General features: G+C 50.9%; 2 protein-coding genes across 2 annotated transcripts; one reads left to right on the plus strand and one right to left on the minus strand.

The window, feature by feature from the left end:
* Positions 1-1130: 1130 nt before the first annotated feature.
* Positions 1131-6180, minus strand: SMIM45 (small integral membrane protein 45). The gene is made up of 3 exons (XM_065665103.1): positions 6039-6180; positions 3523-3598; positions 1131-3026 (listed from the first exon to the last, which is right to left on the minus strand). Exon 3 carries the CDS (start codon positions 3022-3024, stop codon positions 2818-2820), a length of 207 nt encoding a protein of 68 aa, XP_065521175.1. The 5' UTR covers positions 3025-3026; positions 3523-3598; positions 6039-6180; the 3' UTR covers positions 1131-2817.
* Positions 6181-12541: 6361 nt separating this feature from the next.
* On the plus strand, positions 12542-20330 carry CENPM (centromere protein M). Its single transcript, XM_065677031.1, has 6 exons — positions 12542-12646; positions 12824-12903; positions 16324-16422; positions 17460-17539; positions 18587-18678; positions 19427-20330. Exons 1-6 carry the CDS (start codon positions 12590-12592, stop codon positions 19544-19546), a joined length of 528 nt encoding a protein of 175 aa, XP_065533103.1. The 5' UTR covers positions 12542-12589; the 3' UTR covers positions 19547-20330.
* The last annotated feature ends 3322 nt before the right edge of the window (positions 20331-23652 follow it).

Consider the following 23652-nt stretch of genomic DNA (forward strand, 5'->3'; position numbering starts at 1 on the left):
CACCATGGGCAGCCCCACGGCACAGCCCCGGCCCTGCTCGCCCGGTGGGAGGTGATGGAGCAGCGCAGACCCACCGGGTCGGGCCGGTGCTGGCTGCTCCCAGGGACAACCGGGGTGACTGGAAAAAACACAAAGTGAAAATCTCTGAATTTTTGAAATCTTTTCCCATCCTCTCTCTTTTTGGGGGTTTGGTGGGTTTCTTTTCTTCAAATAGCAGATTGCAGTTAAGGGATTTTTGCCTTCCTGGGAAAGTTCAGTGTTCGCTCGTCAGGTGTTCATCAAGGTTAACACTTCTTTCCTTTACCCTGATTTTCTTCTGCTTCTCCATTATTCTGATTGTTTCTTAATTTTGCCAGCTTCGGGGTCAAGCAAGCAGGTTGCCACTGTGCACCTTCCTCACCATGAAAGAGACCTCGAAGGGCAACGCAGTGACAAAGGAAGGGAGAAGAAAAGCGTTTTGATGGAACAGGATGAGAATATGTGTGGTTTGTTGGGCAAATGGGAGCAAAGAGGAGAGCAGGGCACACGTAGCACCCAAAGCATGGCACCCACGGTGGCATGTCAGACCATGCACCCAGCGGTGGCCTTTGGGTGGCCAGGGCTGAGGGCTGGAGGGGTAACAACAAGCTGTGAGGAGTGCTGGAGATAAGGACAAACTAACTTCTCTGCATCTTTAAAGGCAAAGAGATAGAGAAGGTGGGAAAGACCATCCTGCTCCTGTGCAGTATGCCCAGCACTGAGTATCTTGCCTGATGCTTTACACAGTTTAATTCAGTATCTGTGACTATTTCCCTCTCCCCCGAGGCCTCTCTGGTTGCACAGGTCCCACAGGGGTGACACAGTCTCAGTTTTCAGGCAGTGTTTGCATTTGGCTGGATTATTCCCAGATAGCCCTGTGGCATAGCCAGCACAGACACCACGCGGATGAGGACCTACCCTGCTGTAAAGGAAACCTCACTGCACGCTGGTCCTTGTTACCTGCCTGGAGCTGGAGGGAGGCAGATCCCAGGGGGAGCAACAGGAAAACCAAGCATCGGCCACGCATTCCATCACACAATTTTATTCCACTGGGGAGGGCTTCGACACCGCTGGCAATAAAGTCCTTCATACACATGGAAAATACCTGGCTAAATACTGGCTGCAGCAGGACTGACAGTGCGAGACGAGCCAGAGGAGATGAACAACCAGCTTCTCTCTAGTTCAGCCCTGACCTGTTTGTTGTCTTCTTTTTGCTTGGTTTCTACAGCGTGTCATCAGCGGAGCGGAGGTGAGAACAGGCAGGGCAGCACGCAGAGGAGGGCGCCGAGGAGGGCACAGGGGAGCCCCATCACAGCACGGGTGCCGGCCGGGTGAGGGCAGCAGTTGCAGACCCAGCCCTTCGGTTTTACCAGGCTGGTGGCTTCTCTCTTCCCTTTCCACTCAGCGGGTGAAGGCAGGTTTGGAGAAGGTGCGATGGCAGAGCAGCCTGCACTGGTGCAGGCCCCAGAGACCAGACCCCCCTTCCCACAGGGACGGTGTAACCTGTCCCTGGTGGTTCCAAGCCCCTCAGCTCCGGTACAGAGTGTTTTATTGCTACACCATGTCCCCAGTTACAAGGGAGTGGAGGTGAGGGAGAAGGTTTCCAAGCTGGCGCTTGGAGATATGGCTGTGTTGTGCTGGCGGGCAGGGGATGTGAGCCATGCAGACCATGCAGCCCAACCCCACGTCATTTCCCTCTCACAGCCCAAGTCACCAAGGCACAAAAGTACGTGGGATTTACCTGTTTCAGGCTGCACCTGCGCTTTGAGCAATTGCTTGCCAGGGCAAGCATTACTTTGGGCACAGGAGTAATCGCACTCACTGCATCTCCCTGCAGAGCAAGACTCCCCAGTTAGGGTACTCACATCTCGGTGTTTTGGCTGAATGTAAGGACTGAATGAGGGATGAAATGTCCCAGAAAGACTCGGGATGTTTGCAGGATGTTCTGACCCATTCCTTCCTCAGCCAGAAACCAGAGAGCTAGAAATTAACTTTCATCCCCAGAGATTACCCTCGGAGCATCGCTCACCCAAACCAGCCCAGGGCACCCTCCTCCTTTCTTTGGGAATAGAGGAGAAAGCTTCCATTGACAGGTTCACAGGAGAGACTGAGTGACATGAGCCCATCTAGGACATGTGGCAGACTCGGGCAGCTGGCTTGAGGGACTCCTGCTGCCCAAAGCAGCCGTCAGGGACTACAGCACAGACACAGCACCCTGGGGATGTGGGTCGCTCTGCAGGTCCATGAGACAGCATGGGATGCACAGACTCATGCAGATGTGGCACTGTCTGACATCCCCCGGGACATCAGGAGTGCGGCACACAGGGCCCTGTATAGGGCACTCACTGCTGCACCCACTGCATCCCAAGGGTGGGTGTTGGGGTGGGAGGAGAGGTGATGAGAGGCTTTTGAGACAACCTGCTGCCACAGGTTCGGAGCTCTCCCAAACCTGCCTGTACACACGGGGCCTCGCACTGGGCTGGCAGGGAGGGAGAAGGCATGATCGACAAGGGAGCTTTCGTTTGAGTCATTCACCAGTCTTGGCCATGGGAAGGAGCAGAAGACCCTGGCTGGGTGGAGGGCTGTGAGCATGTGGGAAGCCCCGAGCCTACAGTGTCACACAAACCTCGCCTAAGAAACAAAGGGGCAGAAAGTTGAGCGGTGGGTACAAAACCCAGACCAGCAAAGAGCAAAGCTGCTATCAGCCCAGCTTGCACAGGGCTGGACTATCATCCGTGCTGAGGCTTGCAGACTGCTGTCCATGCAGGAGAGGCTCTTCTGGACCAGATGGGCAGCGTGTCAGACCTCGGGCACCCCGAAGGCCAGGTTGTCCCGAATCATCAGTGTCTTCCGAAGGTCTCGTTCCATGATCGGCCTCTGAGTTCGCCACTTATGGGCTTCCTGGAGTCCTGGCTCAAAGTAGTAAATGCAAGCTCCAAAGCCCACCAGGATGAGAATAGAGATCATCAGATACACCGGCACAAACCAATCCAAGAAGTGGGGCATGGCTGCCAGAGAAAAGGCAAGAAACCCCATGCAGTGGGAGCACCCAAGAAACACACCAAGCTTCATGATGAGACACCTGCCCCATCATCAGGGCCCAGCCTCCCTGCACCCCTCCTCACTGCCCCACCGCACCCCAGTTTGTGCTGGGTCGCACACCAAGGCACCTCAGCCTTTAGAAGAGAGCAATCCCTCTGGCTCATTGCTGGGACCCCCTCACTGAGTGGCAGTCCTGCTCCCTCCCCACAGACAAGGGTGAGCCCTCAGGCCCCCAGCCCTGCTCCTTGTCTGCTTGTAGGGAATTCTGCTGCTCTTTCTCCTGATGCTCCATGACCCCTCTGAATACCCAGTCTGAGATGGTCCGGCTCGGGATGAGCCCTCCCTTGCTGCTCACCTATTTTGTGTCCCGCTTTGTCAGGGCTCAAGGACCTTGCAGCGCTTGGCTGAGCAGAGCCCAGATCCCCACATCACATCAGGTGCTGGGCAGTGGGAGCCACTTACCAGGGGCAGCAGATCTGTCTTGCCAGGAAGCCCTTGGCACCCAGGAACGAGGTGCCAAGTCTGGAGCACCACTGCCCTGGGGGACACAAACCAACACAGACGCGTGATCGCTGTAGATCCAGTGCTAAAAATGAGTGAGCAGGACAGAAAACCTCTCCTGCCTGGCCACCAAGGCTGAAGCTTTATGGAGGGCAGGCTGATGGGGTTCCAGCCCCACAACCTGCTGGTGCCCTGGCCGACATACACCCTGGCTCAGGGCCATTTAAAAGCTGTAATGGCACCATGTTTGTGTCCAGCCCTTATCCCCATCCTTTGTGATGGAGCAGTCCGCATTACAACCCACAGAAGCATCAGGCGCAGGCACAAAAAGCAGCCCTCCAGGCTTGCACTCCAGTGGGGGTGTTGAAATGCCCCTTGATTTCAGTGGCAGCAGATAGGGCAGAGCTGCACCCATGCCAAGCTCCTGCTTTTCCAGATACCTGAAAGATGTCACCTGCAACTGTCCCTAAGACACCCCTCAGCCTGCAACCACATGTCCACTACCTTCCTTGTGTGGGGCACTTCAGGGGAGGCTGGGGAGACCTCTGAGGATCTCTATCCTCTTTCCTGCTCCTGGCCTGTGAGGATGCTGCCTCTTGCAGCAGGAGAGCCCATCCCTGCCTGCTTATACCAAGACTTGCATGAGGTTCATCTCTGCTCTCTGAATAGACCTTTATTGTTGCAGGGTTAGATCTGAATAAAGTTGCAATTCTTGTTAATGTAAGCAAGAAACTACCAGCATTGGAGAAAATGCCTGATTTCCTCCCACTTATTGGCATGGATGTTGATACTTATCTGTTCTCTTTGCATGACAGGGAAGACCTCAGAGGATTTTGCCTCCTCTTACCACGCTGTTTGGCTTTCAGCAGCCATTGGGTTTGCTGCCCACGGTGCTGCTCCTACCATTGCCAAGTCCTGGAGGACTTTTTCCATCTCCTTCTCAATGATTCACAGCTCCCTTTTGCCAGGTCCTTGCTCCACCTGATCAAGAGCAATGGGACTGGGCAGCTCAGTGCTGGCCACCATATGGCTGGGATCAAAGGGCAGTCTTGGTGCTGCTCCCACCTCTTCATGGCTGCCTCTGCCTGCCTCAGGAGAAGCCCCCTGCCCCAGCCTGCAGTAACACTGCAGGTGTGTTGTGGGGAGCAGGGATCCTGCTGCGGGGCTTCCAGAAGGAACCGGGCACAGATCATGCCCCCTGACAGGAGCCTGAGGTCCAGGTTTGGCCAGAGCCCCCTCAGTGCAACTTTTCTCTATGCTCTGTAGAAGCAGCTCCTGTGCACCCCCTGCACCCCTCAGCTGCCGCAGCCAGGCTGGTGGCCAAGGATGCTGCAAACCCCTCTTCCAGAGGTGCCTCTGCCATCGGTCCCAGCTCATGACACCAATGGGCAGGAAAGGTGACTCTGGCTTGGAGCCCCTGGTACGACAGGAGGAAAGCCAGCAACCTCATTTCCTTCCCTGACCGTCTGCTTTCCAAACCTGGGAGTGAAGCTGCCATCCAAAAAGTACCGCAATAAAAAGCAGCCTTACAGACTTCCCAGTTTATCCTTTCTCTGTAGCCAGCAGCGCCAGCATTTCCCAGCTCCTTGCCAGCAACCTATTCTTCAGTCTACTTGCTATGCAGCCCTCACCTCGTGCTGCATCCCCCCCTCACTCGCCTAGTCCCTGGCCATGGCTAAGCTGAGGTGTCATTCCCCACACACACAGCCTCTGCAGGACTGGCCCAGCAAAGCCCTTGCTCTTGTCAGGTGGGTGAGCAGATTTTGGCTGAAAATGCTGAAAAGAGGGAGTTTTATTCAAAGATGTCAGCTTTCTGGAGCAGCCCTGCATACATTAAATGTGCCCTAACCCTGTTGGACCAGTGGAACTCAGCTCCCCATTTTGCAATGGGACATCTGTGACCTCCCAAAGACAGGTAAGTGTTCTTGGTCTTTCATTTGAGACAGTGTCTCACGGAGGTAAGCTGACTGACCCTTTAGAAATCCCTGCTACATGTGTCATTCCAACCGCTCTCCTTCAGTGTCACCCCTGGATCCCCTCATGCCACCTTCCGCTGCCCCCCCCCCCCCCATGTGCTGCGGGTGCCCTTGTGATGGGCAACCCGGGGGCATACTGAAAGTGACTGCGCAGAAACTGCTCAGGAGAGGCCAGGAGCAGGGAGAGGGGGTCTGCAGGGGACATAGAAACCTAGTGGTGACCAGGCAGGGGTGAGTGAGGCAGGAGTGCCATGCAGAGTGCCAGGACATGGGTGACTTCAGGCACAAACCCCTCCTGTGTGAATGGGTGGGAGCACACACCAAGTTGCAGCGTTACCAGCCACGGGCTCACCCCGACTATAAAAGAACCCCCAGGACTGGGCACCCCGGAGCAGCTTGGGGCAAGGGGCTGCCGATGGCTGGGGACCAGGACACGACCCCGCTCCCATACATTGCATCCCCGACAAAACCCCGTCACCTGGCCTGCAACGTGCCTCCTACCTCCTTCCACGGCCGCAGGGAGACGGGCTGAGGCTGCTCCCTCCGGCATCAGCCGGGCCGGTCGGGATGAGTCGGGCTCTTTCCCCAGCCTGGCAGTGCCGGGGAGAAGGGACCCCGCTCCGGGAGAGGAGGGCGACAGTGAGAGGCGACGGGCGCGGGGCGGGAGGGAAGGAGGGAAGCCGGGAGGGAAGGAGGGAGGGAAGGAGGGATGGCGGGCGCGGGCAGGGGTGACACGCAGCCTCATTCCCCACCGTGGCTCCTGGGGGCTTCCCCCATCCCCTCCCCGGCAGCTACAGCCCCGCTGCAGCCTCCCCAGGGCACCCTCCGCCGGCCTCAGCCCCCGGAGGACGGAGCGTCTGCACCAATTGCATTCCCGCGTACGGGAGAGCTGGAGGCGGGGGGAGGATTTTAGCAGTCGTCGTTATGGCAACGGGCTTCCCGAGCTCACCCGCACATGGTACCCGGGCGGGAGCCACGGGAGACGCGGCCGAGAGATGCTCTTCCCTCTTCCCGCATCATCCGCAGCCCGCAGCGCCGGAGGAGCTGCTCTCCGCCGGGCTGAGTCCTCTCAGGATGGGGCTGGGGAGGAGGCGAAGTGCTGGGGGAGACGTGTGTGGGCTCGGGATGATGGCAATGTACGAGATGTTAAGGTTCCGCAGCTCTACCGGTGAGCCCCGCCAGGGGCTGGGGGCTTGTCAGCAGCGGGATGGAGGCAGGGGGAAGCAGGAGTGGAAGGGGGAGAGAGGTTGGTGCTCCCTTTGAGGAGTTTATGCAAAAATGAAATGATCGACACTGACCAAAAGTGTCTTCCAGCAGAAAACAAAAACATCGCTGCCTGAAGTAGTGGTTTTGCTCAGTGAAATACCTTGTTTCCTGGATCCATACCTGGCTCTGTCACTGCTGCTGCAATGTCAAACCATTTTTGGCTTTTCAAAGCAGCACAGAACAAACAGCACCAAACAGCTACCAAGCTATTTTGCTGTTGTTGTTGTTTGTGTTTTGGGGTTTTTTGTACACAGGGAATTTTTCACCATGACGCAGAAGTCGTTTAATGCAAGTGTTTTAACAAAATCCATCAAACAACCAGCCTCCAGCCCTGAGAGCTGCCTGTGCCGCCCAGCCCTGCCTGCTTAGTCTCTGACACCTACAGCCCTGCAGGCGCCTGCAGGGGGTGATTGTCAAGGCTTGGGGACTACTAATACCCACCAAACTGTCTGAGCCCCACCTTCATGCCTGCTACATGCCTATGCCCCAGGCGCTGTGAGGTGCAAGGTTTGGCTTCCCAGTAGATTGTGTTCCAGGCACAAAGGGGTTCGTTCTCTCCCCAGGTTGGTCACAGACCCCACATGTGCTTGCTGGCTCCAATGGTGATACACCCAAGGGACCTGTCTCCTGGTCTGCACTGGGGTTTCATGCATCGGTGCAGGGACAGGGCTGTGCTAGGAGCCGTGGAAGATGTCTGGCACACTCCACCATTTCCTCCTGATCCTCCTTTTGTCCTCCCAAGCCCCACTTCTGCTTGATGTAACTTCATAATAGCTTACAAGCACTGAGTATAGGCTCAATATACCCTTCTACCTAGCGGGTATCTGCTTGGAGGATCAGATGCATCAGGATTAGCCAACTGCTTCTTGGTTTGATGGGCACTCCATATGGTAGCCATGTGCCTCCAGGGAGAAGCCTGCAATCGCACCTTAATTTTAACCTCACTGAGATTCAACCGTGACACCCACCTTGACCACCAGTGCAGTAACTGCTTCACTAATCCCACTGCATTAGGAGGAAAGCATAGGCCTCATGGTTTTGACAGTACTGGGAGAAATGTGGTTTGGACAAACCAAAAGCCAAATAGATTTAAAACAAAAAGTAAGATGTTGAAAGGATATTATTTGTTGTGTTCCCAGAGCAAACCCTAAGGGTAGGCAAAGGCACAGTACATGTCATGACATGGCAGTCGCCCTTGCTTCAAGAACTCTCCCAGCTGAGTCCAAAGTACTCTTGGAGGCAGCAGGAAATGAGCACAGGAGCTGGGATGCGCTTGCAGAGCCCCTACCTCTGACTCCACGGCAGCTCTTGCTGCCTGTGACAGGGCTCTCAGGTGCTGTCACATCCTTTGGTTTCTGACAAGAGGTACAGCATTGAGACAGCTCCAGGCTCCACGTACAGCTCAAACCACATGGAAACGCTTCACTGCTGTTCAGCTTTCACTATGAATAAGGCTGCTGTGCGCCACTCAGCATCTTCCAGGCATAAGCATGTGCATATCATTCTGCCTGGCCCTGGGGGACTTCCAGCCGCTTCCACCTCACTTGCAGGAAGCCCCTGAGCGGCTGTGCACACACAAGCCCCTCAAAGCCATCCACTCAAGGATACTTGCCCACCACCAAGCTTCTGACTCTCTCCATATGTCTGGGCACCCACAGATTCACCTGCGTGACGAAGGCAAGCATGGGGTTGGGTTTGATGTGAGAGGGTCACCCAGCCAGAGCAGAGACCATGAAACCCTTCTCAGACAAAAGCCCTGGCTGGAGAAAAAGGAGATGGTTGGGCAACCTCAGCCACATGCTTCCTGCTTGTCGCATGCCCAGAAATCACAGCATGAACAACATACTGAGCTCAGCTTAATCCCAAACCTGATTAAGCGTCATTCAAGTTTTTTCCTAACAAGTTTTCTTGGCATTCTTTAGCATCCCTTAGGCTTTTATCAGCATCTTCCAAGATAATCAGACACTAGTCTGCCTGGTTTTAAGGCAGCACCAATCCCCTAAACACTACTGTCCCAAGGTCGGCAGAGGCATGGGAGAAGTTGGACTGTATCAAACTAGCCTCCCCCAACATCTGCAGTAGAGGGCGAAACTCCTGCAAGAGTCACAGAAATACCTCCCTGCTCGGCTGCTGGAGGGGAGGGAGCTGCTGCAGGACGCAAAGGGCACCCTGGGTGCATGGGAGGGCATGAGTCAGATACTCTGGTGGAAAAGCAGAATAACCTGCCTTCTGGGTGCTACTGCAGCTTCCAGTAAGGAAACCCAATTGAGAAGCTTTGCTGAGTTGATCAAAAAGCTAAGGAAATGTCTACGGTGACTTAAATTAAAGAGCAGAATGGAAAAATCAGACTTACTCTGTGCCTAATGATAGCTGGAGAGAGCCCTTGCCAAAGGAAGCTGAACTTGCCAGCAACATATGTGGAAATGTCACTAGTTTCCCTAACAATTAGCGCTTGCTGCAACTGATATTGTTTTTATCTATTAGTGAGAGAACAAGTGCAATGAAATACACACGAGTTTGTATTCTGCAAGCTTCCTGGGCAGCACTGTGAGAGCTCAGCTCAGAGACAGCGAAACATGGCCAGGTGACATCACCAAAACTCATGCTGAACGGGGCTGGGATGAAGCCACCACTGCCAGGAGATGTGGGAGTGGGTGTTGAGACAACGGGGACCACAATGGGGGCAGCACTCCTTTCGAGACCATTTCCAAAGCCTGTCTCCTTTGCTCCTCTGGCTGCTTGGAGAATGGAGTGACAGGACAAGGGGGAATGGCTTTAAGCTGACAGAGGGGAGCTTTAGCTTAGAGATAAGGAAGAAATTCTTCCATGTGAGGGTGCTGAGGCACTGGCACAGGTTGCCCAGAGAAGCTGTGCCTGCCCCATCCCTGGCAGTGTTCAAGGCCAGGTTGGACAGGGCTTGGAGCAACCTGGTCTAGCAGAAGGTGTCCCTGCCCATGGCAGGGGTTGGAACTGGATGAGCTTTAAGGTCTCTTCCAACCCAAACCAGTCTGTGGTTCTATGATCATTCAGAGAAAGTATCTCAAGATTCAGCCATCAACCCACTGGGTGCAGTACACAGCAAAGTACCCAAGGATACAAGAGCGCAAGGGGTGCTGTATAACATTTTTTCTAGCAGCTGGTGCTGTCCTGCTGCAGAAGTGACTGCATCATTCCCAGGGAGGACTGGTAATGGCCAGGCCAAGTCTCACTGATGCAAATTGCCCTCATTGGCAGCACCAGAGCATCTTCACTTTGGTTACAATTACACTTCTACTCATTTTTTGAATGGTTTATTCTACCACAGCAACATAAAGTGCCCCACAGGGTACAATCAGGAGCTTTCCCCTTCTGTATCATGCCCTGCTCTTGCCCCTTCTGCCTGAGCTGGGGGCCAGAGCGCTGACACCCCTGCATCAGCTCTCCTGCACTGCTCAGCAGGGGAGATGGACTCACTATTCCTGCTTTGCAAACTGGAAACAGGGTGGAAAGAGGTGAAACGGCCTGACACAGCCATACAGTGGTATGTAAAATATACCCCAGGCTCCATCACCAATTGTGTCTCAACCCTCTCTCTTCCTCTCCTTGCCAAGCTACAGATTTAGACAAGAGCTGCAGGCACATTGCCAGTCTGAGTCTCCACCTCCTTATGCTATTCTCTCCCATGAAAAGCAGTTTATAAATGCTACCCTTTGGCATTAGATCTATTTCATGCCCCCTGGTCTATGGGTAAATAGCCATTGAGGGTGCAAGACGGTGACTCTTGCTCTCCCCTCTGGCTCCCCACAGAGGTGAGCTCGCTCTGCTGGCTTTGCATCCCCCGTGGAGCATCCCTGCCCGCATTTCAAAGAGGAAGGAAGGCAAAGTGAATCTGCCTGGCGCAGCTCGCAGTGCCAGCTATCTGTCAGTGGCTTTGCATCCCAGGAGTACATTTGCTCTGCCAAAGCCTGGACTTTCAGGCAGCGATCGGCAGTACCACTGCACTCCCCCATCCCATTAACCCCTCTGTTGGTAAGGGGTTAAGACCCCCTCTGGCTAAAGGGTACAGTGAAGGCTGCACACAGAGGGAGCGGGATGAACCTCTGTGTCCCCACAGGAAGGTGGGGGTCAGCCCTGCCAAGGGAATTCTGCCCAGGGACAGCCAATAACCTGCTAGGGACAAGGAAAAATAACTGTGGGATTGGTGGTAGCTCCCCATGACCCACCGCACCTCAACAGACAGCAGGTTGTGAAAAGGAGGAAGCCTGAAGGGACAGGGAACAGCGAGCATCTCCCCCACCAGACACTGAAGCACCCAGGTCCTGCTGCACAGCCAGAGGGCAGGCAACAGGAGCACGAAGAAGACAAACACCTCAGCAGCCCAGAGGAGCATTGTCCTAACTGTTCCCCATCTCCCCAGAACCCGGGAGCTGGGTCTCTTTATTTACCGCATCTGCCTGCCTCCCATCTTCAGGACACGTCTGCCCTGGATTCGTCCTCCCTTCCCCCCGTCAAACTCAACAACAACCAGAAATACCCTGTAATCTCTTCTGCTTCACCTGTAATTTGTCTCATGCTGGCAAGGAGGAGCGGAACCGTCTGCCTTTGTCAAGATCAAAAAAGCCACGGCAGCCATGTGATGTCAGCTTACATTACACCCCCCTCGCTCCCCTCCGCCTCCCCTCTCCTGCTTGCTGCAGCGGGGGGAGATGTCTTCATCCTCCTGTGGCCTTCCTCCTCCCCAAGGCACATCTGGCATTCACAGGTAACCTGGTTGATGGCGGAGGAAGGGCCAGCCCCAGCAGGGAGCTGAGGGGGTCCTGGACCCTGCCCCACGCCAAGCTGGAGCCAAACCTGGGGGTGAGCCAAAGAGCAGGAGATGCAGCAAAGGAGACCGCAGGCCACTGGGGGCCACTGGACCTCTGAGGCCTTTACATCAGTGCAAGTCATCCTCCTGCTCTGATCTTGGACTAAGGAAAGCTCAGCCTTACCTCCAGAACTGCAGTGCTTCAGCACAGGCTCCTTCCCGCCTGTCTCATGGACAGGGGAGTGCTGGGCTGGGCAGGGGCCAGCCAACCCTAGGGGCAAGGGGGAGATGCTCTGGAAAGGGGAGGGTGGAGGTTGGGGCTGCAGGAGCTGCTGCGACACCTCACACAGGACAATTCGGCATGCAACGCTGAGTGCTGCTGCTGTGCGCTGTTAGCAACATTCCCTTCCCTAGCTATTGTATTTACCTGGAGTACTGTGTTCAACTCTGGGGTCCCCAACACAAGAGGGACACGGAGCTCTTGGAGCGAGTCCAGAGTAAGGCCATGAAGATGGCCACAGGGCTGCAGGACCTCTCCAATGGAGACAGGCCAAGAGAGCTGGGCTTGTTCAGCCTGGAGAAGAGAAGGCTCTGGGGAGACCTTAGAGCAGCTCCCAGTGCCTAAAAGGGCTACAAGAAATCTGGAGAGGGGCTTCTTACACAGGCAGGGAGTGACAGGACAAGGGGGGACGGCTTTAACCTGGCAGAGGGGAGATCGAGATCTGATGTCAGGAAGCAGCTCTTCCCTGTGAGGGCGCTGAGGCGCTGGCACAGGCTGCCCAAGGAAGCCGCGGCTGCCCCATCCCCGGCAGCGCCCAGGCCCCGCTCGGACACGGCTCGCACCGGCCCCCTCTGGCGGAAGCCGCGCGGTGGCACCACACAGCACGGCCCTCACTGCCCCCCCCGGACAGCGCCCTCTCCCCTCCCCAACGCACATGCGCGCTGGCAGCCCCGCCCCCGACGTGCACGTCACTGCGTCGGTTTGAATCCCGGCGGGTGAGCAATGGCGGTGTTGCGGCCCTTCGACAAGCTCCCGGTGCTCAACTCCGCCACTTTGCTGGTACGTCCGCCTGCGCCGCGGCCCCGCGTACCCTTCCCGGTACGCTTTCCGACCCCCTCCGTCCCTTCAGGGGCGACGGTCGTGCTGGCTCCGGTGCCGGTTCGTGCGCGACCCTCGGCACCGCGGGCGCCTTTTGCCAGCGGCCTCTGACCGCGCTTTCCCTCTCTGTCCGCGCAGCTGGTGGGCTCGGACGAAGGGCTCCAGCAGGAGCTGGCGAAGGCGATGCTCCAGGAGAAGAAGAGCTTCAAGATTAGCATGTGAGTGGTGGGGAGCGGGATCCTACTGCTGCCTGCCGCCGCCTTGTCCGAGAGGTGGAGCTAAAGCGGCGGCTGTGATGAGGGTCCACGGCGTTTCTGCTTCAGAGAACGTGCTGTGGTGAACGCTGGAGTGCGTTACCGCGGGGGGAAACGCGGTCCGCCTCCAGCGTGGTGGGGTTAACCTCGCCCAGCAGGGAAAGGACCACGCGGCCGCTCGCTCACTGCCCTCACCCCCCCCACCGGTGGGATGGGGAGGGGAACGGGAAGAAGTGTAAAAACCCATGGGTTGAGATAAGAACGGTTTCATAATTGAAGTACAAGTAAAATGTTATAACAGTAGGAAATATTCATATTGTTATAATATTTTATGTTTCCTTCAGAGAGAGGAAGGAATAAACAAGTGATGCACAGTACAATTGCTCACCACCCACTGACTGATGCCCATCTCTTTGCTGAACAGCAACTGGCCCCTTCCAGCCAGCTCCCCCCAGTTTATATACTGGGCATGATGTGCTGTGGTATGGAATACCCCTTTGGCAAGTTCTGGTCAAGTGTCCTGTCTTTGCTTCATCCCAGCTTATTGTGTCCCTCCTCACTGGCAGGGGATGAGACAGAAAAGTTCTTGATCAGGGTAAGCACCACCCAGCATCAACTAAAACATCGCTGTGTTATCAGTGTTGTTCTCAGACTGTAGTCAAAACACAGCACTGTACCAGCTACTAGGAAGAAAATGAATTCTGGCCCAGCTGAAGCCAGGACAAGGGCAAGCAGTCTGGGCATGGCTAGATGTGGGAGTGGAAATAATGCTCACATTCATCATGTTCACTGTGCACATACCATTGCCCTTTGGATGTGGCACAGATGCTTGATTACTAAATTGCAAGAGAATGAGAGGAGCACAGGTATTTTTTTCTTCTCCTGGGAGATAGGCATATACATGAACTTAACATCCTGGGACAAAATGGGACAAGTTGCAATGCTTGCAACTCTTTGAAACCAAACAAGTTTTGCTGAAAGATGACCATTGCTTTTGATGCTCTTCATAGCCATTTTCGATTTTCTGTGCATGCATGTGCTTTTCCTCCTCAGGCTATTAAGATGCATTTGGAATTCCAACTTTAGCTGCATGACAAGCCCTCTCTTAAAAAGCTTGATTAACTAACGTTTAATGATGGAATGTCCTTGACAGCTCTCTTGCTAAGACCAAATGAATTTATTCAGCTCTTCAGAAGGCATTTGTGTTATTTCGCTGCTGTAATCCAAGGCTATGCAGTAAAGGCAAACTCGAGCTAATGATCTACTAGCCAGTTAGTGACTGTATTGCTGTCATCATGGCATTTTGGATGTTTGTGCTAGCTAACAATACATTAATAACCCAATTTTCTGTTCAAATCCTGCAGCCTCTGTTGGGCTGTGGAGCACCATAACTAGATGCCTACTGTTACTATAGCTGGGTAATTACCTAAGGCATGGAAACTTATGCGCATACTGCAGATAAGTTCCTGCCCTAGTATCATTAGGGAAGCCATAAGTGTGTGACAGTTGGGGTTCTCCACCTAGCTCACCTTCTTTGGGATTATACACATTACAAAGCAATATAGTGTTTTCTGGCAAGACTACCTGCCAGATACAGCTGTTGAGAGAATTGCAGGGCTGGGGTTCTTGTGTCTCTTTTCACCTGGGGAAAAAAGGCTTCTGCAGCGCATATCTGGAGGCTACTGGCATCATCTAGTGATGTTGGTTTAAATATCATAGAATCGTAGAATGGTTTGGGTTGGAAAGGACCTTAAGATCATCAAGTTCCAACTGCCCTGCCATGGGCAGGGACATCTCACACTAGACCATGTTGCCCAAGGCTCTGTCCAGCCTGGCCTTGAGCACTGCCAGGGATGGAGCATTCACAACTTCCTTGGGCAACCCCTTCCAGTGCCTTACCACCCTAACAGTAAAGAACTTCTTCCTTATATCCAATCTAAACTTTTGCTGTTTAAGTTTTAACCCATTACCCCCTGTCCTATCACTACAGTCCCTAATGAAGAGTCCCTCCCCAGCATCCTTATAGGCCCTCTTCAGATACTAGAAGGCTGCTATGAGGTCTTCACGCAACCTTCTCTTCTCCAGGCTGAACAGCCCCAGCTTTCTCAGCCTGTCTTCATATGGGAGAATATAGTATATAGTAGAATTCTAAATCGTGGAAGTTTTGGGTAGTTCCGTACCTGCTTCCAGACAATGCGATCTGAGACTTCCCTTTCACCACAGCTTCTCACTAAATTGCACTTTAAATTGATAAGCTTGCTTGTGTTGCAGTGTGTCTTTCAAGCACACTTTGCTCATATCTTGTGTTTGCTTCAGAATGTTTTCGTTAAATCATAGCTTCCTTACTTGTAGGAAGCAACACACCTTTATGTGGAGACTGGCAGACAAAAGTATAAACTACATGTGATTAGTAGGAGGGAATGTGTGCTGTGGTCTGTGGCTGCTGGGGAAAGCTGTGAAGTCCTTATTTAATTGCTAGAAGTAATGTTCCCCTAGGAGACCAAAACCAGTGTTTCTCTCTCAGCTTCCAGAGAGGAAGTGGATTGTGAGAGAGATTGAAATTCTGGGATTTATTTTTTGTCCAATCTCTCTTTCAGGTGAACTTCCCAAAATACGATGCTTGCCTGTGGAAGGCCCAGATAGGCACTACTGAAGCTTTTCTCTTTTTTTTCTTTTTACTTGTAGTGGGAAGACACACAGAAAATCCCCACCCTGTATTTTTTCCAACAGCTGTATCAGCAGTGGTAATATTGAATAGAAGGAAATATCAACCAATCTAGTAACTCCTGATGCAGTGAAAGGGATAAAAAAAGGGGTAATGGTATAATAGGAGCTCTTTGTGAATTAAAACTTCATCTATAAAGCTGTATTAGTGATAATACGCTATTTTTAAGGTTTTGTGAATACAACACACCTCTATCATGGGCGTTTGAGAAGGTAGCCTCTCCTGTGTGAGAGCATGAGCAGTATCTTTGGAACGTGACAGGAAAGCACTGGTGCATTTTAAATGAAACTTGGCAGCAAAATATACCAGTAAAGTACTGGGATTTGCTTTGTTAGAAAGGACTCTTCTTAACAATTAAATGACTGCTGTATGAATCTGTTGGGAGCAAATGCTTCCGTGAGTCTTGTTATGCTCTAATAAGCTTCCCATTATAAACAAGCTTGTCTAGCAAGTACCATTGTGGCTGTCAGCAGCTATGAGTAGGCCTATGATATTGGAATACCACTTAAAGAATTGCAGCGTCTCTTCAGTTCCTACATGTTTAGTATGCTTTCTGGTAACTTGCTACATGGTAAACTGTGATGGTTATCTGGATGTGGTTAAGTGGATAATATCTTGCCAAGCTAGTTGGTTAAACTGGACAATTTATTCTCTTTCAGTCATCTTGCTACATCCCTCCCCTTACCTTCAGAGGGGGATCATCTTCGGCCCAGGATAGATCTGATTGTGTTTATGATTGACATCAAGAGCAAATACAGGTAAAAGAAGGGCAAAAATCTGAGAGGGGAAACTGATATTCTTTCTTGGATTGATAAATAAATTTATATTTTTACTGTGTCAGAATTTCTAAATAGTGGGTTTCAAAGCCAAGACTTGCTGTGGTGGAACAGCTCAGTAATATATGCAGTGGTTTTCTGGCCTTCAGCAAGGATTAGTTCTGAACTGCTCTGTCTAATAACATGCTTGTTGTGCACTAAGTTGCCATAGCAGAGAAGGCAGAATTTATTCCCGAATACGGATATGTGGTGATGGGAACTGAGCTTTGAAAAGATGCTGTCTCTAAAATTAGATGGAAATGATGGTCATGCTGTTAAGTTCTGTAATATGCAGAGGGCTGATGTACACTGGGTAGTGCTACCTAATAACCTGCCAGTTGCTGCATCCGTGTCCCCAGTTCACTGATACTGCTGGTCGAGTTGGATCAGCACTGCGGATGTCTTTAGGTAAAAGAGAAAGGTCTGCAGGGATGATCCCTTTTCTCTCATCTTGTGCTCATCTTTGTAGAAATGATGTTTCAGTCCCCAGGCCATAAGTAAAAACTTGCTAAGGCACAGAAGTCAGCATTTTATTATTTACTTAACTTGTGAGTGATGATCCTGGGCTCTCATTTACCAAAAATGACAGGCCCAGCTGCATACTTATAGCACAAATGGTGCTGCGGAAGTGTGTGGGCTAGCTCTTCTGAAAGAGCCAAAGTAGTGCTGAAGTCTTGTTGGTTGTTAATGAATGTGGATGCTTAGTGTCCGCAAATCACAGAGGAGACCATTCAAACTAAGTCTAACTGTTGAGTCTTGGGTAGAAAAGGATATGTTATGGATTATTAAACAGCTGTGGGTATTACAGAGAGCTCTCATGCCATGCTTTTGGCACAGAGCATAACTCTGCCAGCTCTCAGATCAGCAGATGTTAACATCATTGGATTTCTAAATGTGCTTCTGAAAGTTATTCTATTTGTCCTTATGCTGAACTGTTTTTACCTCCCTGTCCAACTGGATTATCTGTGTTTCTCTGGCAGCTTGAAGAATGTCGAAGCTTCCTTAGCTCATGTGGCTGCCAGCTTCTTCCTTGGGAAAGTGTGCTTTCTTGTCACTGGGGGTACGTATGGCATCTGCCCTCTTCCTCCTCTCTAAGCAGCACAACTCACGGTTGCTTGCCTTAAAACAGTGACTTAACTTGAAACAAGACAAAGGAAACCAGTGGCTTTCTCAAAAGCTTTGTTTAAATTATATCTGAACTCACCTGTGGGGGTTTTTGATTGTCTTCTTAGATGAAACACAGTTCTTGTCTTATGCTCACTTGTTTTCTCCTTGTTTTTGCCAGTGAGACCTCTCTTCTCTGTCCCTAATCCCTGAATATGATTTGTGTTATTGATTTGTATTTTTTTCCTGTGGTACTGTAGAAGTCTATTCTATCTGCTCTTGCAGATCTGTCTTAATGATTATCTTAATAAGCAGCGAGGAGCATATGATACTGTGGTAATAAAATGCATTTAAATGGATGAGCTACTAAACTATTAAGTATGGTTTTAATACAACACTGGTATCCCTGCTGTGTACTGTCTGGCCCTGTTGTGCCTCTAATCTCTTTCCTCCGCCCCCCCCTCAAGTAGAGAGAGCGTTTTCCTGTATCCTCCCTGCTTCAGCTCTGTGCAACTGGAGTGGACAGACTGTACTGCTCAGTGTTGGCCTAGAGGTCCTGTGTCCTTGGAATTTTGGGCTCAGAAAGCCTAATTCTGTGGTGAGAAAGAGTCTTAGTGTTGTCCTGTGCTATAGCTCTCCTGAGCAAGTTAATTCCTCAGAGACTTGAGCACTCTGTGAAGCCACATGAGCTAGGAGGGCTTCTACTGCTGAGTGGAAGATTCATACTGTGCTGACAATAGTGTACCAGTCCCTTATCCAAAATGGGAATGTTACAGTACTTGGTAATGTGATAGTACTATTCCACATTAGTATTATGAAATACTTCTGTGCTAATTCCATTGTGAGTCTTGTACCATTCTGTTTGTACTGCTCACTGTTGCCTTACCTTCTACAGTGCTCTCATAGCTAGCTCTGGATAATTTTGTGGATGCGGAATTCCCTGTACTTTTCTTAACTGGATGTTGAATGTGTGGCTTGTAATACGGGAAATCTTTTTCTGTAGTTGGCAGGGTGAATTACTGCAGTGTAGAAATGAGTTCCATCTGGAAACTGGGAGAAGTCTACTGCAGTCCTGTGCTATACTGTGAGCTGGAGGTAAGGTGCTGATTTGGTGTCTGTAGGGTTTTGTGCATTCCAGTGCTCTCTGATCCTCAGGAACATCATTACTTTAGCAATAAATATATGTACATACACTACTGTCTTGCTTAAGTGTCAAAGACCATACTCTGTAAGAGTAGTAGAGGTACAGGAGTCTGGCTGTTCTCGAAATGGGTCTTGTAAATTACCTGCTTATTTCTGTGCTACTTCAAAGCCTCAGGAAGCCGAGTCTAAATTAACAAAGACTTCACTGATACACAAAGCCTCGGTACGCTTGTTCTTTGAGGCATTTTCTCTTCCTGGGAGCCCCATAGCCGTTATTTGCCATGTGACTCTCTTGTCTATATAATGTTCCCTGTTAGCCAGGCTTTGTTGCTTCACAGGCTGTTTTGCCATCTGATACGCCACTCTTTCCAATTACCTGTTTGGTCTGAAAAGCTGAAGGGAGAGTTTGGCGTTCAGCAAATGTGTGTTCACTTTTCTGTGTGTTCATCATTCCACCCTCAGAGATCACTTCCCTACGAGCAGGTAATATCTGTGCCTTTGGCAAGCCCTTCAGGGTTTTCAGCTGACAACACTGTACCTTCCTTAACATTAGGGGAGTAAACAGGCCTGTTTGGAGGTTTCTGTATCTGGCTGCTCTGAACCATACTTAATGCCTGCTCTGTTTTTGGTTTTATTTTATCACAGCTTTGCACTGCTTTTCTTTTCTGTTGCTGAAATAATTTCTCGATTTTGTTTCCAGTTGGAAAGGATACGAGTTGCCACTGCTCAGCGACTTCTCCGGATGTTACAGATCTGTGCTGGTCATGTACCAGGAGTTTCTGCCTTGACCTTTAACTTTATGTTGAGAAACTCTTACTAGCTTGACATTGTGAGAATTGAGTCACATTCATCAGGATTTTTTACTTCAGGCATTCAAGCTGCTTCAGTTGGAATCACACTGGGAAGCTTTTTTTGCCTAACTTGTCATGAGCACTCATCCAGAGCTGTTCCTAGTTGCTAATCTCTCAAGAAAAGCTTGATTTCTGTTCAGTTGATAATGTAGAGCTGCTGGGGGGGGGCGGGGGGGGCAGTTTGAACTGGGGACTCCTATCAATTATTACATCTCGATCCCATTTCATGATCAAGTTTGAGTTTCACCCACTTCGCCAGTGGCCAGGAGCTATGTGTTTTACTGAGAGAATATCAGAAGAACACACTGCAATCCCAAATGCCTCATATCATGTTGAGTATCTTAGTTTCCCAAAGTACTAGAGAAGAGGCAGCAGGTTCCTGCTTCCTTCCAGTTGAAATATAGCACCTTGGACTAACATGAAACCTGGCTGCTAGGTTTTGTCTCCCCACCAAGAGAATAATGGGGGAGAAGGGTTGTACTTCAGTGGGCAGTTAGTGATCCAGGTATGTGAGCATCTGCCCAGTGAAGGGCTCAGTATTCCATGGCTGATGCCTAACTGGGGAGGAAGGGACTAAATAAGATAATTGAGCACTTTAGCTTTCTTATAGATCTTTAAAGAGTAAGGCTTCATCTAGCAAACTCAGGATAACAAGCAACCCTGTTTTATTAAGCCTACGATAACCATATTCTTACTGCAATTCAGTAGTTTGTTACGGAGTTGTAAGTTAATAAAATGTGTACTATTTAATAATCAGCTGTATGCTCTTTGTTCAGGTATACGGCACTGCCTTTGAAGACCTATGAACACTTGCCCAGGTTTGCCCTGGCAGGGAGGCCGGTCCTTGCTCGCAGGTTGAGCTTCCAGTTAGTTGGTGGGCTGCAGTCACGACTTCAGCCACGGGGTGGTGGCAAAAGCTTTTCAAATACGAGTCTTCCGGTATACCCACTTGAGCCACCTTCTCGAATACAATGTTTCTTGAAACGCCGGGATGTTTCTTACCCAGAAATGCGTGCCAGGTGGAAATGAAGCCCAGAGAGAATGGGTTAAGCTCCCTCCTGGTTTAATTTATTTAATCCCCAATGGTGTGCTTTAATGTAGCTAGGTGCAGAGCTTTATCTGTGTGTGCTGTTTCGCTTAGCTTGTCTCTGGCATCTGTCTGTGAGCAGGAAAAAGCAGAAAGCAGCACTGCAGGCTTAATCAGCTGTGAGTGTTGGCAGTCCTTGTAAAGACAGCTCAGCAAGGCACAAAGCCTGTATCCTTGCTCAGAGGACACACAAATCCCAGCTCCAGTTGCATTGTTGGTGGCAGGGGAGGGCTAGGTTATTTATCAGCTGAAACAAAAGGAGCTAAACCATTCGGCTGTGTTATGGTGCCCAAAAGAGTTGGACTGGCTAAAACCCAAAGGAGAAAGAAATATGCAAACTCTCCTGGCTGTTTAAGAAGGATCGGAAGCTTAATGGGCATGCCCTACTTTCAGCTAGCTTTGTGATCCTGAAGGTACCAGCCAGGACTTGGCTACCAGAGAGAGGCAGTCATGCTGAGAGACAAGTTTCTCTGTTGGTTATGCTGTCTCAGCCTTGCTCTCGCTTTGGGTCCCTGAAGATAAATGAGACCATGGTTTAGAACAGACTGGTTTCGATTTGCTCTCGTTGTGCAGGTGCAATCTGGGGGAGGGAAGGAAGGGCTGCAGCATGAAATGAGCCAGTCTCTCATCTCCTCCACAGCTGCTCTAAGGTAAGGAGACTTCAGTCTCCTAGGTTGCTCCCTGGTTGCCTCTAATCACTATTGGACTGGGGTAAAATCCCTTTGGCCTCAAGAGTAATTTTGCTGTGCTTTCTTGACTGGTGAAAACGAAACTTCCTTTGGTTCACCCAGACTGCTTCGTAGCAACCCACACGTGCTACTGTCCATTCCTGTGTCTTCAAACATGAGGCTGGGTTTTTTCCTACCACTGTGTTTCAGATGTGGTATTTCTTTCTTTCTACTACTTTCAAAGAAGAAAGATTTTGTTTGTACCACTTCCTACAGGTGGCCGATCCCAGCTGGTACAAAATAAAATCTAGTTCCTTAAGAGCAGCATCTCGCTTCACCTTGAGGCAAATATTTTTCATGCTCTTAGGAAAAAGTCTTCACTAGAAGTGGCAGGGGAAGTGGTGCATATCTAAGAACCTGACACAATGTCTCAGGTCCATCATGTTTTACAACTAAAAGTAGTTGGGACACATCTAAAGCTACAGCTTCAGCTAAGTAAATACGTCTAGGAACTGTCAGCTATTAGTTTAGACAGGCTGTAACACTGCCCCTACCAGAGAGGACAAGGCATCTGAGGATATCTTTCATCTGGATGGAGTGGCCAGGGCTAACATTTGATAAAGGCCTTGTGAAAGTAGTACTTGGACTGGGATCAGCGGCATGAAGGGCCTGAAGCTGAACTAGGGCTAGTGACTGTCATGTTTAAACACTAGGAAAAAGCTTGCCGAGGTGGCTGAAATCTAAACTAACAGAGATATTTTGGAATTACTTGCTTTCTCTTTCTCTCTCTGTTGCCTCAGTTCCCTATCCCTGCGGAGATTTTCAAAGAGAAATCCCCCTTTCTGTAGCAAGAGCGCCCATGAGCGTTCCTGGTTTGACTGCTTCTGTTTGTGGATGTGGTTTTGTTTGTCGGCAACACTAGTGTAAAAGCAGTATAATAAGTACAGAAGACCTTGCACACAGTTGCACTAGTGTAAGCTTCAGTCGTGCAGTGCTTTTTTTTTTTGGGTGGTGGTGGTGGAACTGGTTGAGGCTGTATCAGGGTCTGTTCTGGTACAGCAGGCTGACCACAGGATTTTGCGCTCAGCCTCTTCACATGAAGAAGATTCTATATCCTCAGCCTGCTAGCTGAGCTGCTCTGTGTCAGCATAGTTGGCATTGCCTCCTGAGACCATAGCTCTCTGCTAGCCCAGGTTTTCCAAGGGAAGGGTTTTTCTTGCTGGCAGTGCCACACCAGCAGTTAAATCAGACCAGCTCTTAAGTGTGATAAGACATGACATGCTTGGTCTATACTAGCAGGAGAGAAAGTCTGTGTGCTGATATAGCTCCTGTAGTAAAAGATCTCTGTCCTGGAACAAAGATCAGAGATCAGTTCTGCCCTGGGGACTTATCTTTCCCTCCAAACCTTGAAACTTGTGGTAGAGGTTTAAACTCAAGGCCACCTCTAATATTTGCTTTGGGCACTGATTAAAACTTGGTATCTCTGCTTGCCAAGACCTGTAGTTGGAAGGGGCTGGCTGGGTTAGGTCAGCTGTGGCGCTCGGCAGCTGTGCTCAGGCTGTAAGAGCTGCTTGGCAGCTCTTGCCTGCTGCTGCTGTGGATAGTGGTCATGAAGAGGCTTGTGCTGCCTGGAGCTGCCCTGCAGAGCTCCGGCAGAGGTGCTTGCTCTGCTGGAAAAAGCAAAGGAGACGCTTTCTCCTGTGGGATTTTTAACTTGTTTTGCAGGAGCATTGGGCTTTACTCTGGCCGGATTCCAGCTGCTACATCTCCATTCAGCTGGCCCAGATCCCCTGGCAGTCTCTTCTGAGTGTTCTCCACTTCCCACCCTAAGCTGGTGTGCAGCCTTGCTGTGGGCTGCTGAACAACTGCCACTTTCCATTCAGTGACCAGCTGTCCTTCACTGGTGGGGAAAAGTGATTTGTATGCAAGAGAAAGCAGTGGCTGGCACAGCCCAGAGCTGGGAGCCAGAAGTACTGGGCTTGTGTCACCTCTCTTCCTGATTCCTTGCGTGACCCTGGGTGCACGGGTTAAAACTCACCGGGCTTCTCTTGCTCTGCCTCTACAGCAGGAGCTGCCTCCACTGGAGGGGTGTGATGAGGGCGAATTGACATTGCTTTGGGGTCACAAGTCTGTAATCGGGTGGAAATATTCAGAAGAAACCTAATGTGCAGAGTGTGATTGTTACCTGTGTTCTGGAGCAGGGTTTGGTGGGACCTGCTTAAGATTGGCTGTGTTTTGTGCTGCTTACCTGCCTGACTCTGCTGCAGGGGGGCTGCCTGAAACTGGGCTGCGATCCCGCTCATGAGGCATTGCGGCATGG

This window comes from Lathamus discolor, chromosome 1, assembly GCF_037157495.1.
Source record: "Lathamus discolor isolate bLatDis1 chromosome 1, bLatDis1.hap1, whole genome shotgun sequence".
Lineage (NCBI taxonomy): Eukaryota > Metazoa > Chordata > Aves > Psittaciformes > Psittacidae > Lathamus > Lathamus discolor.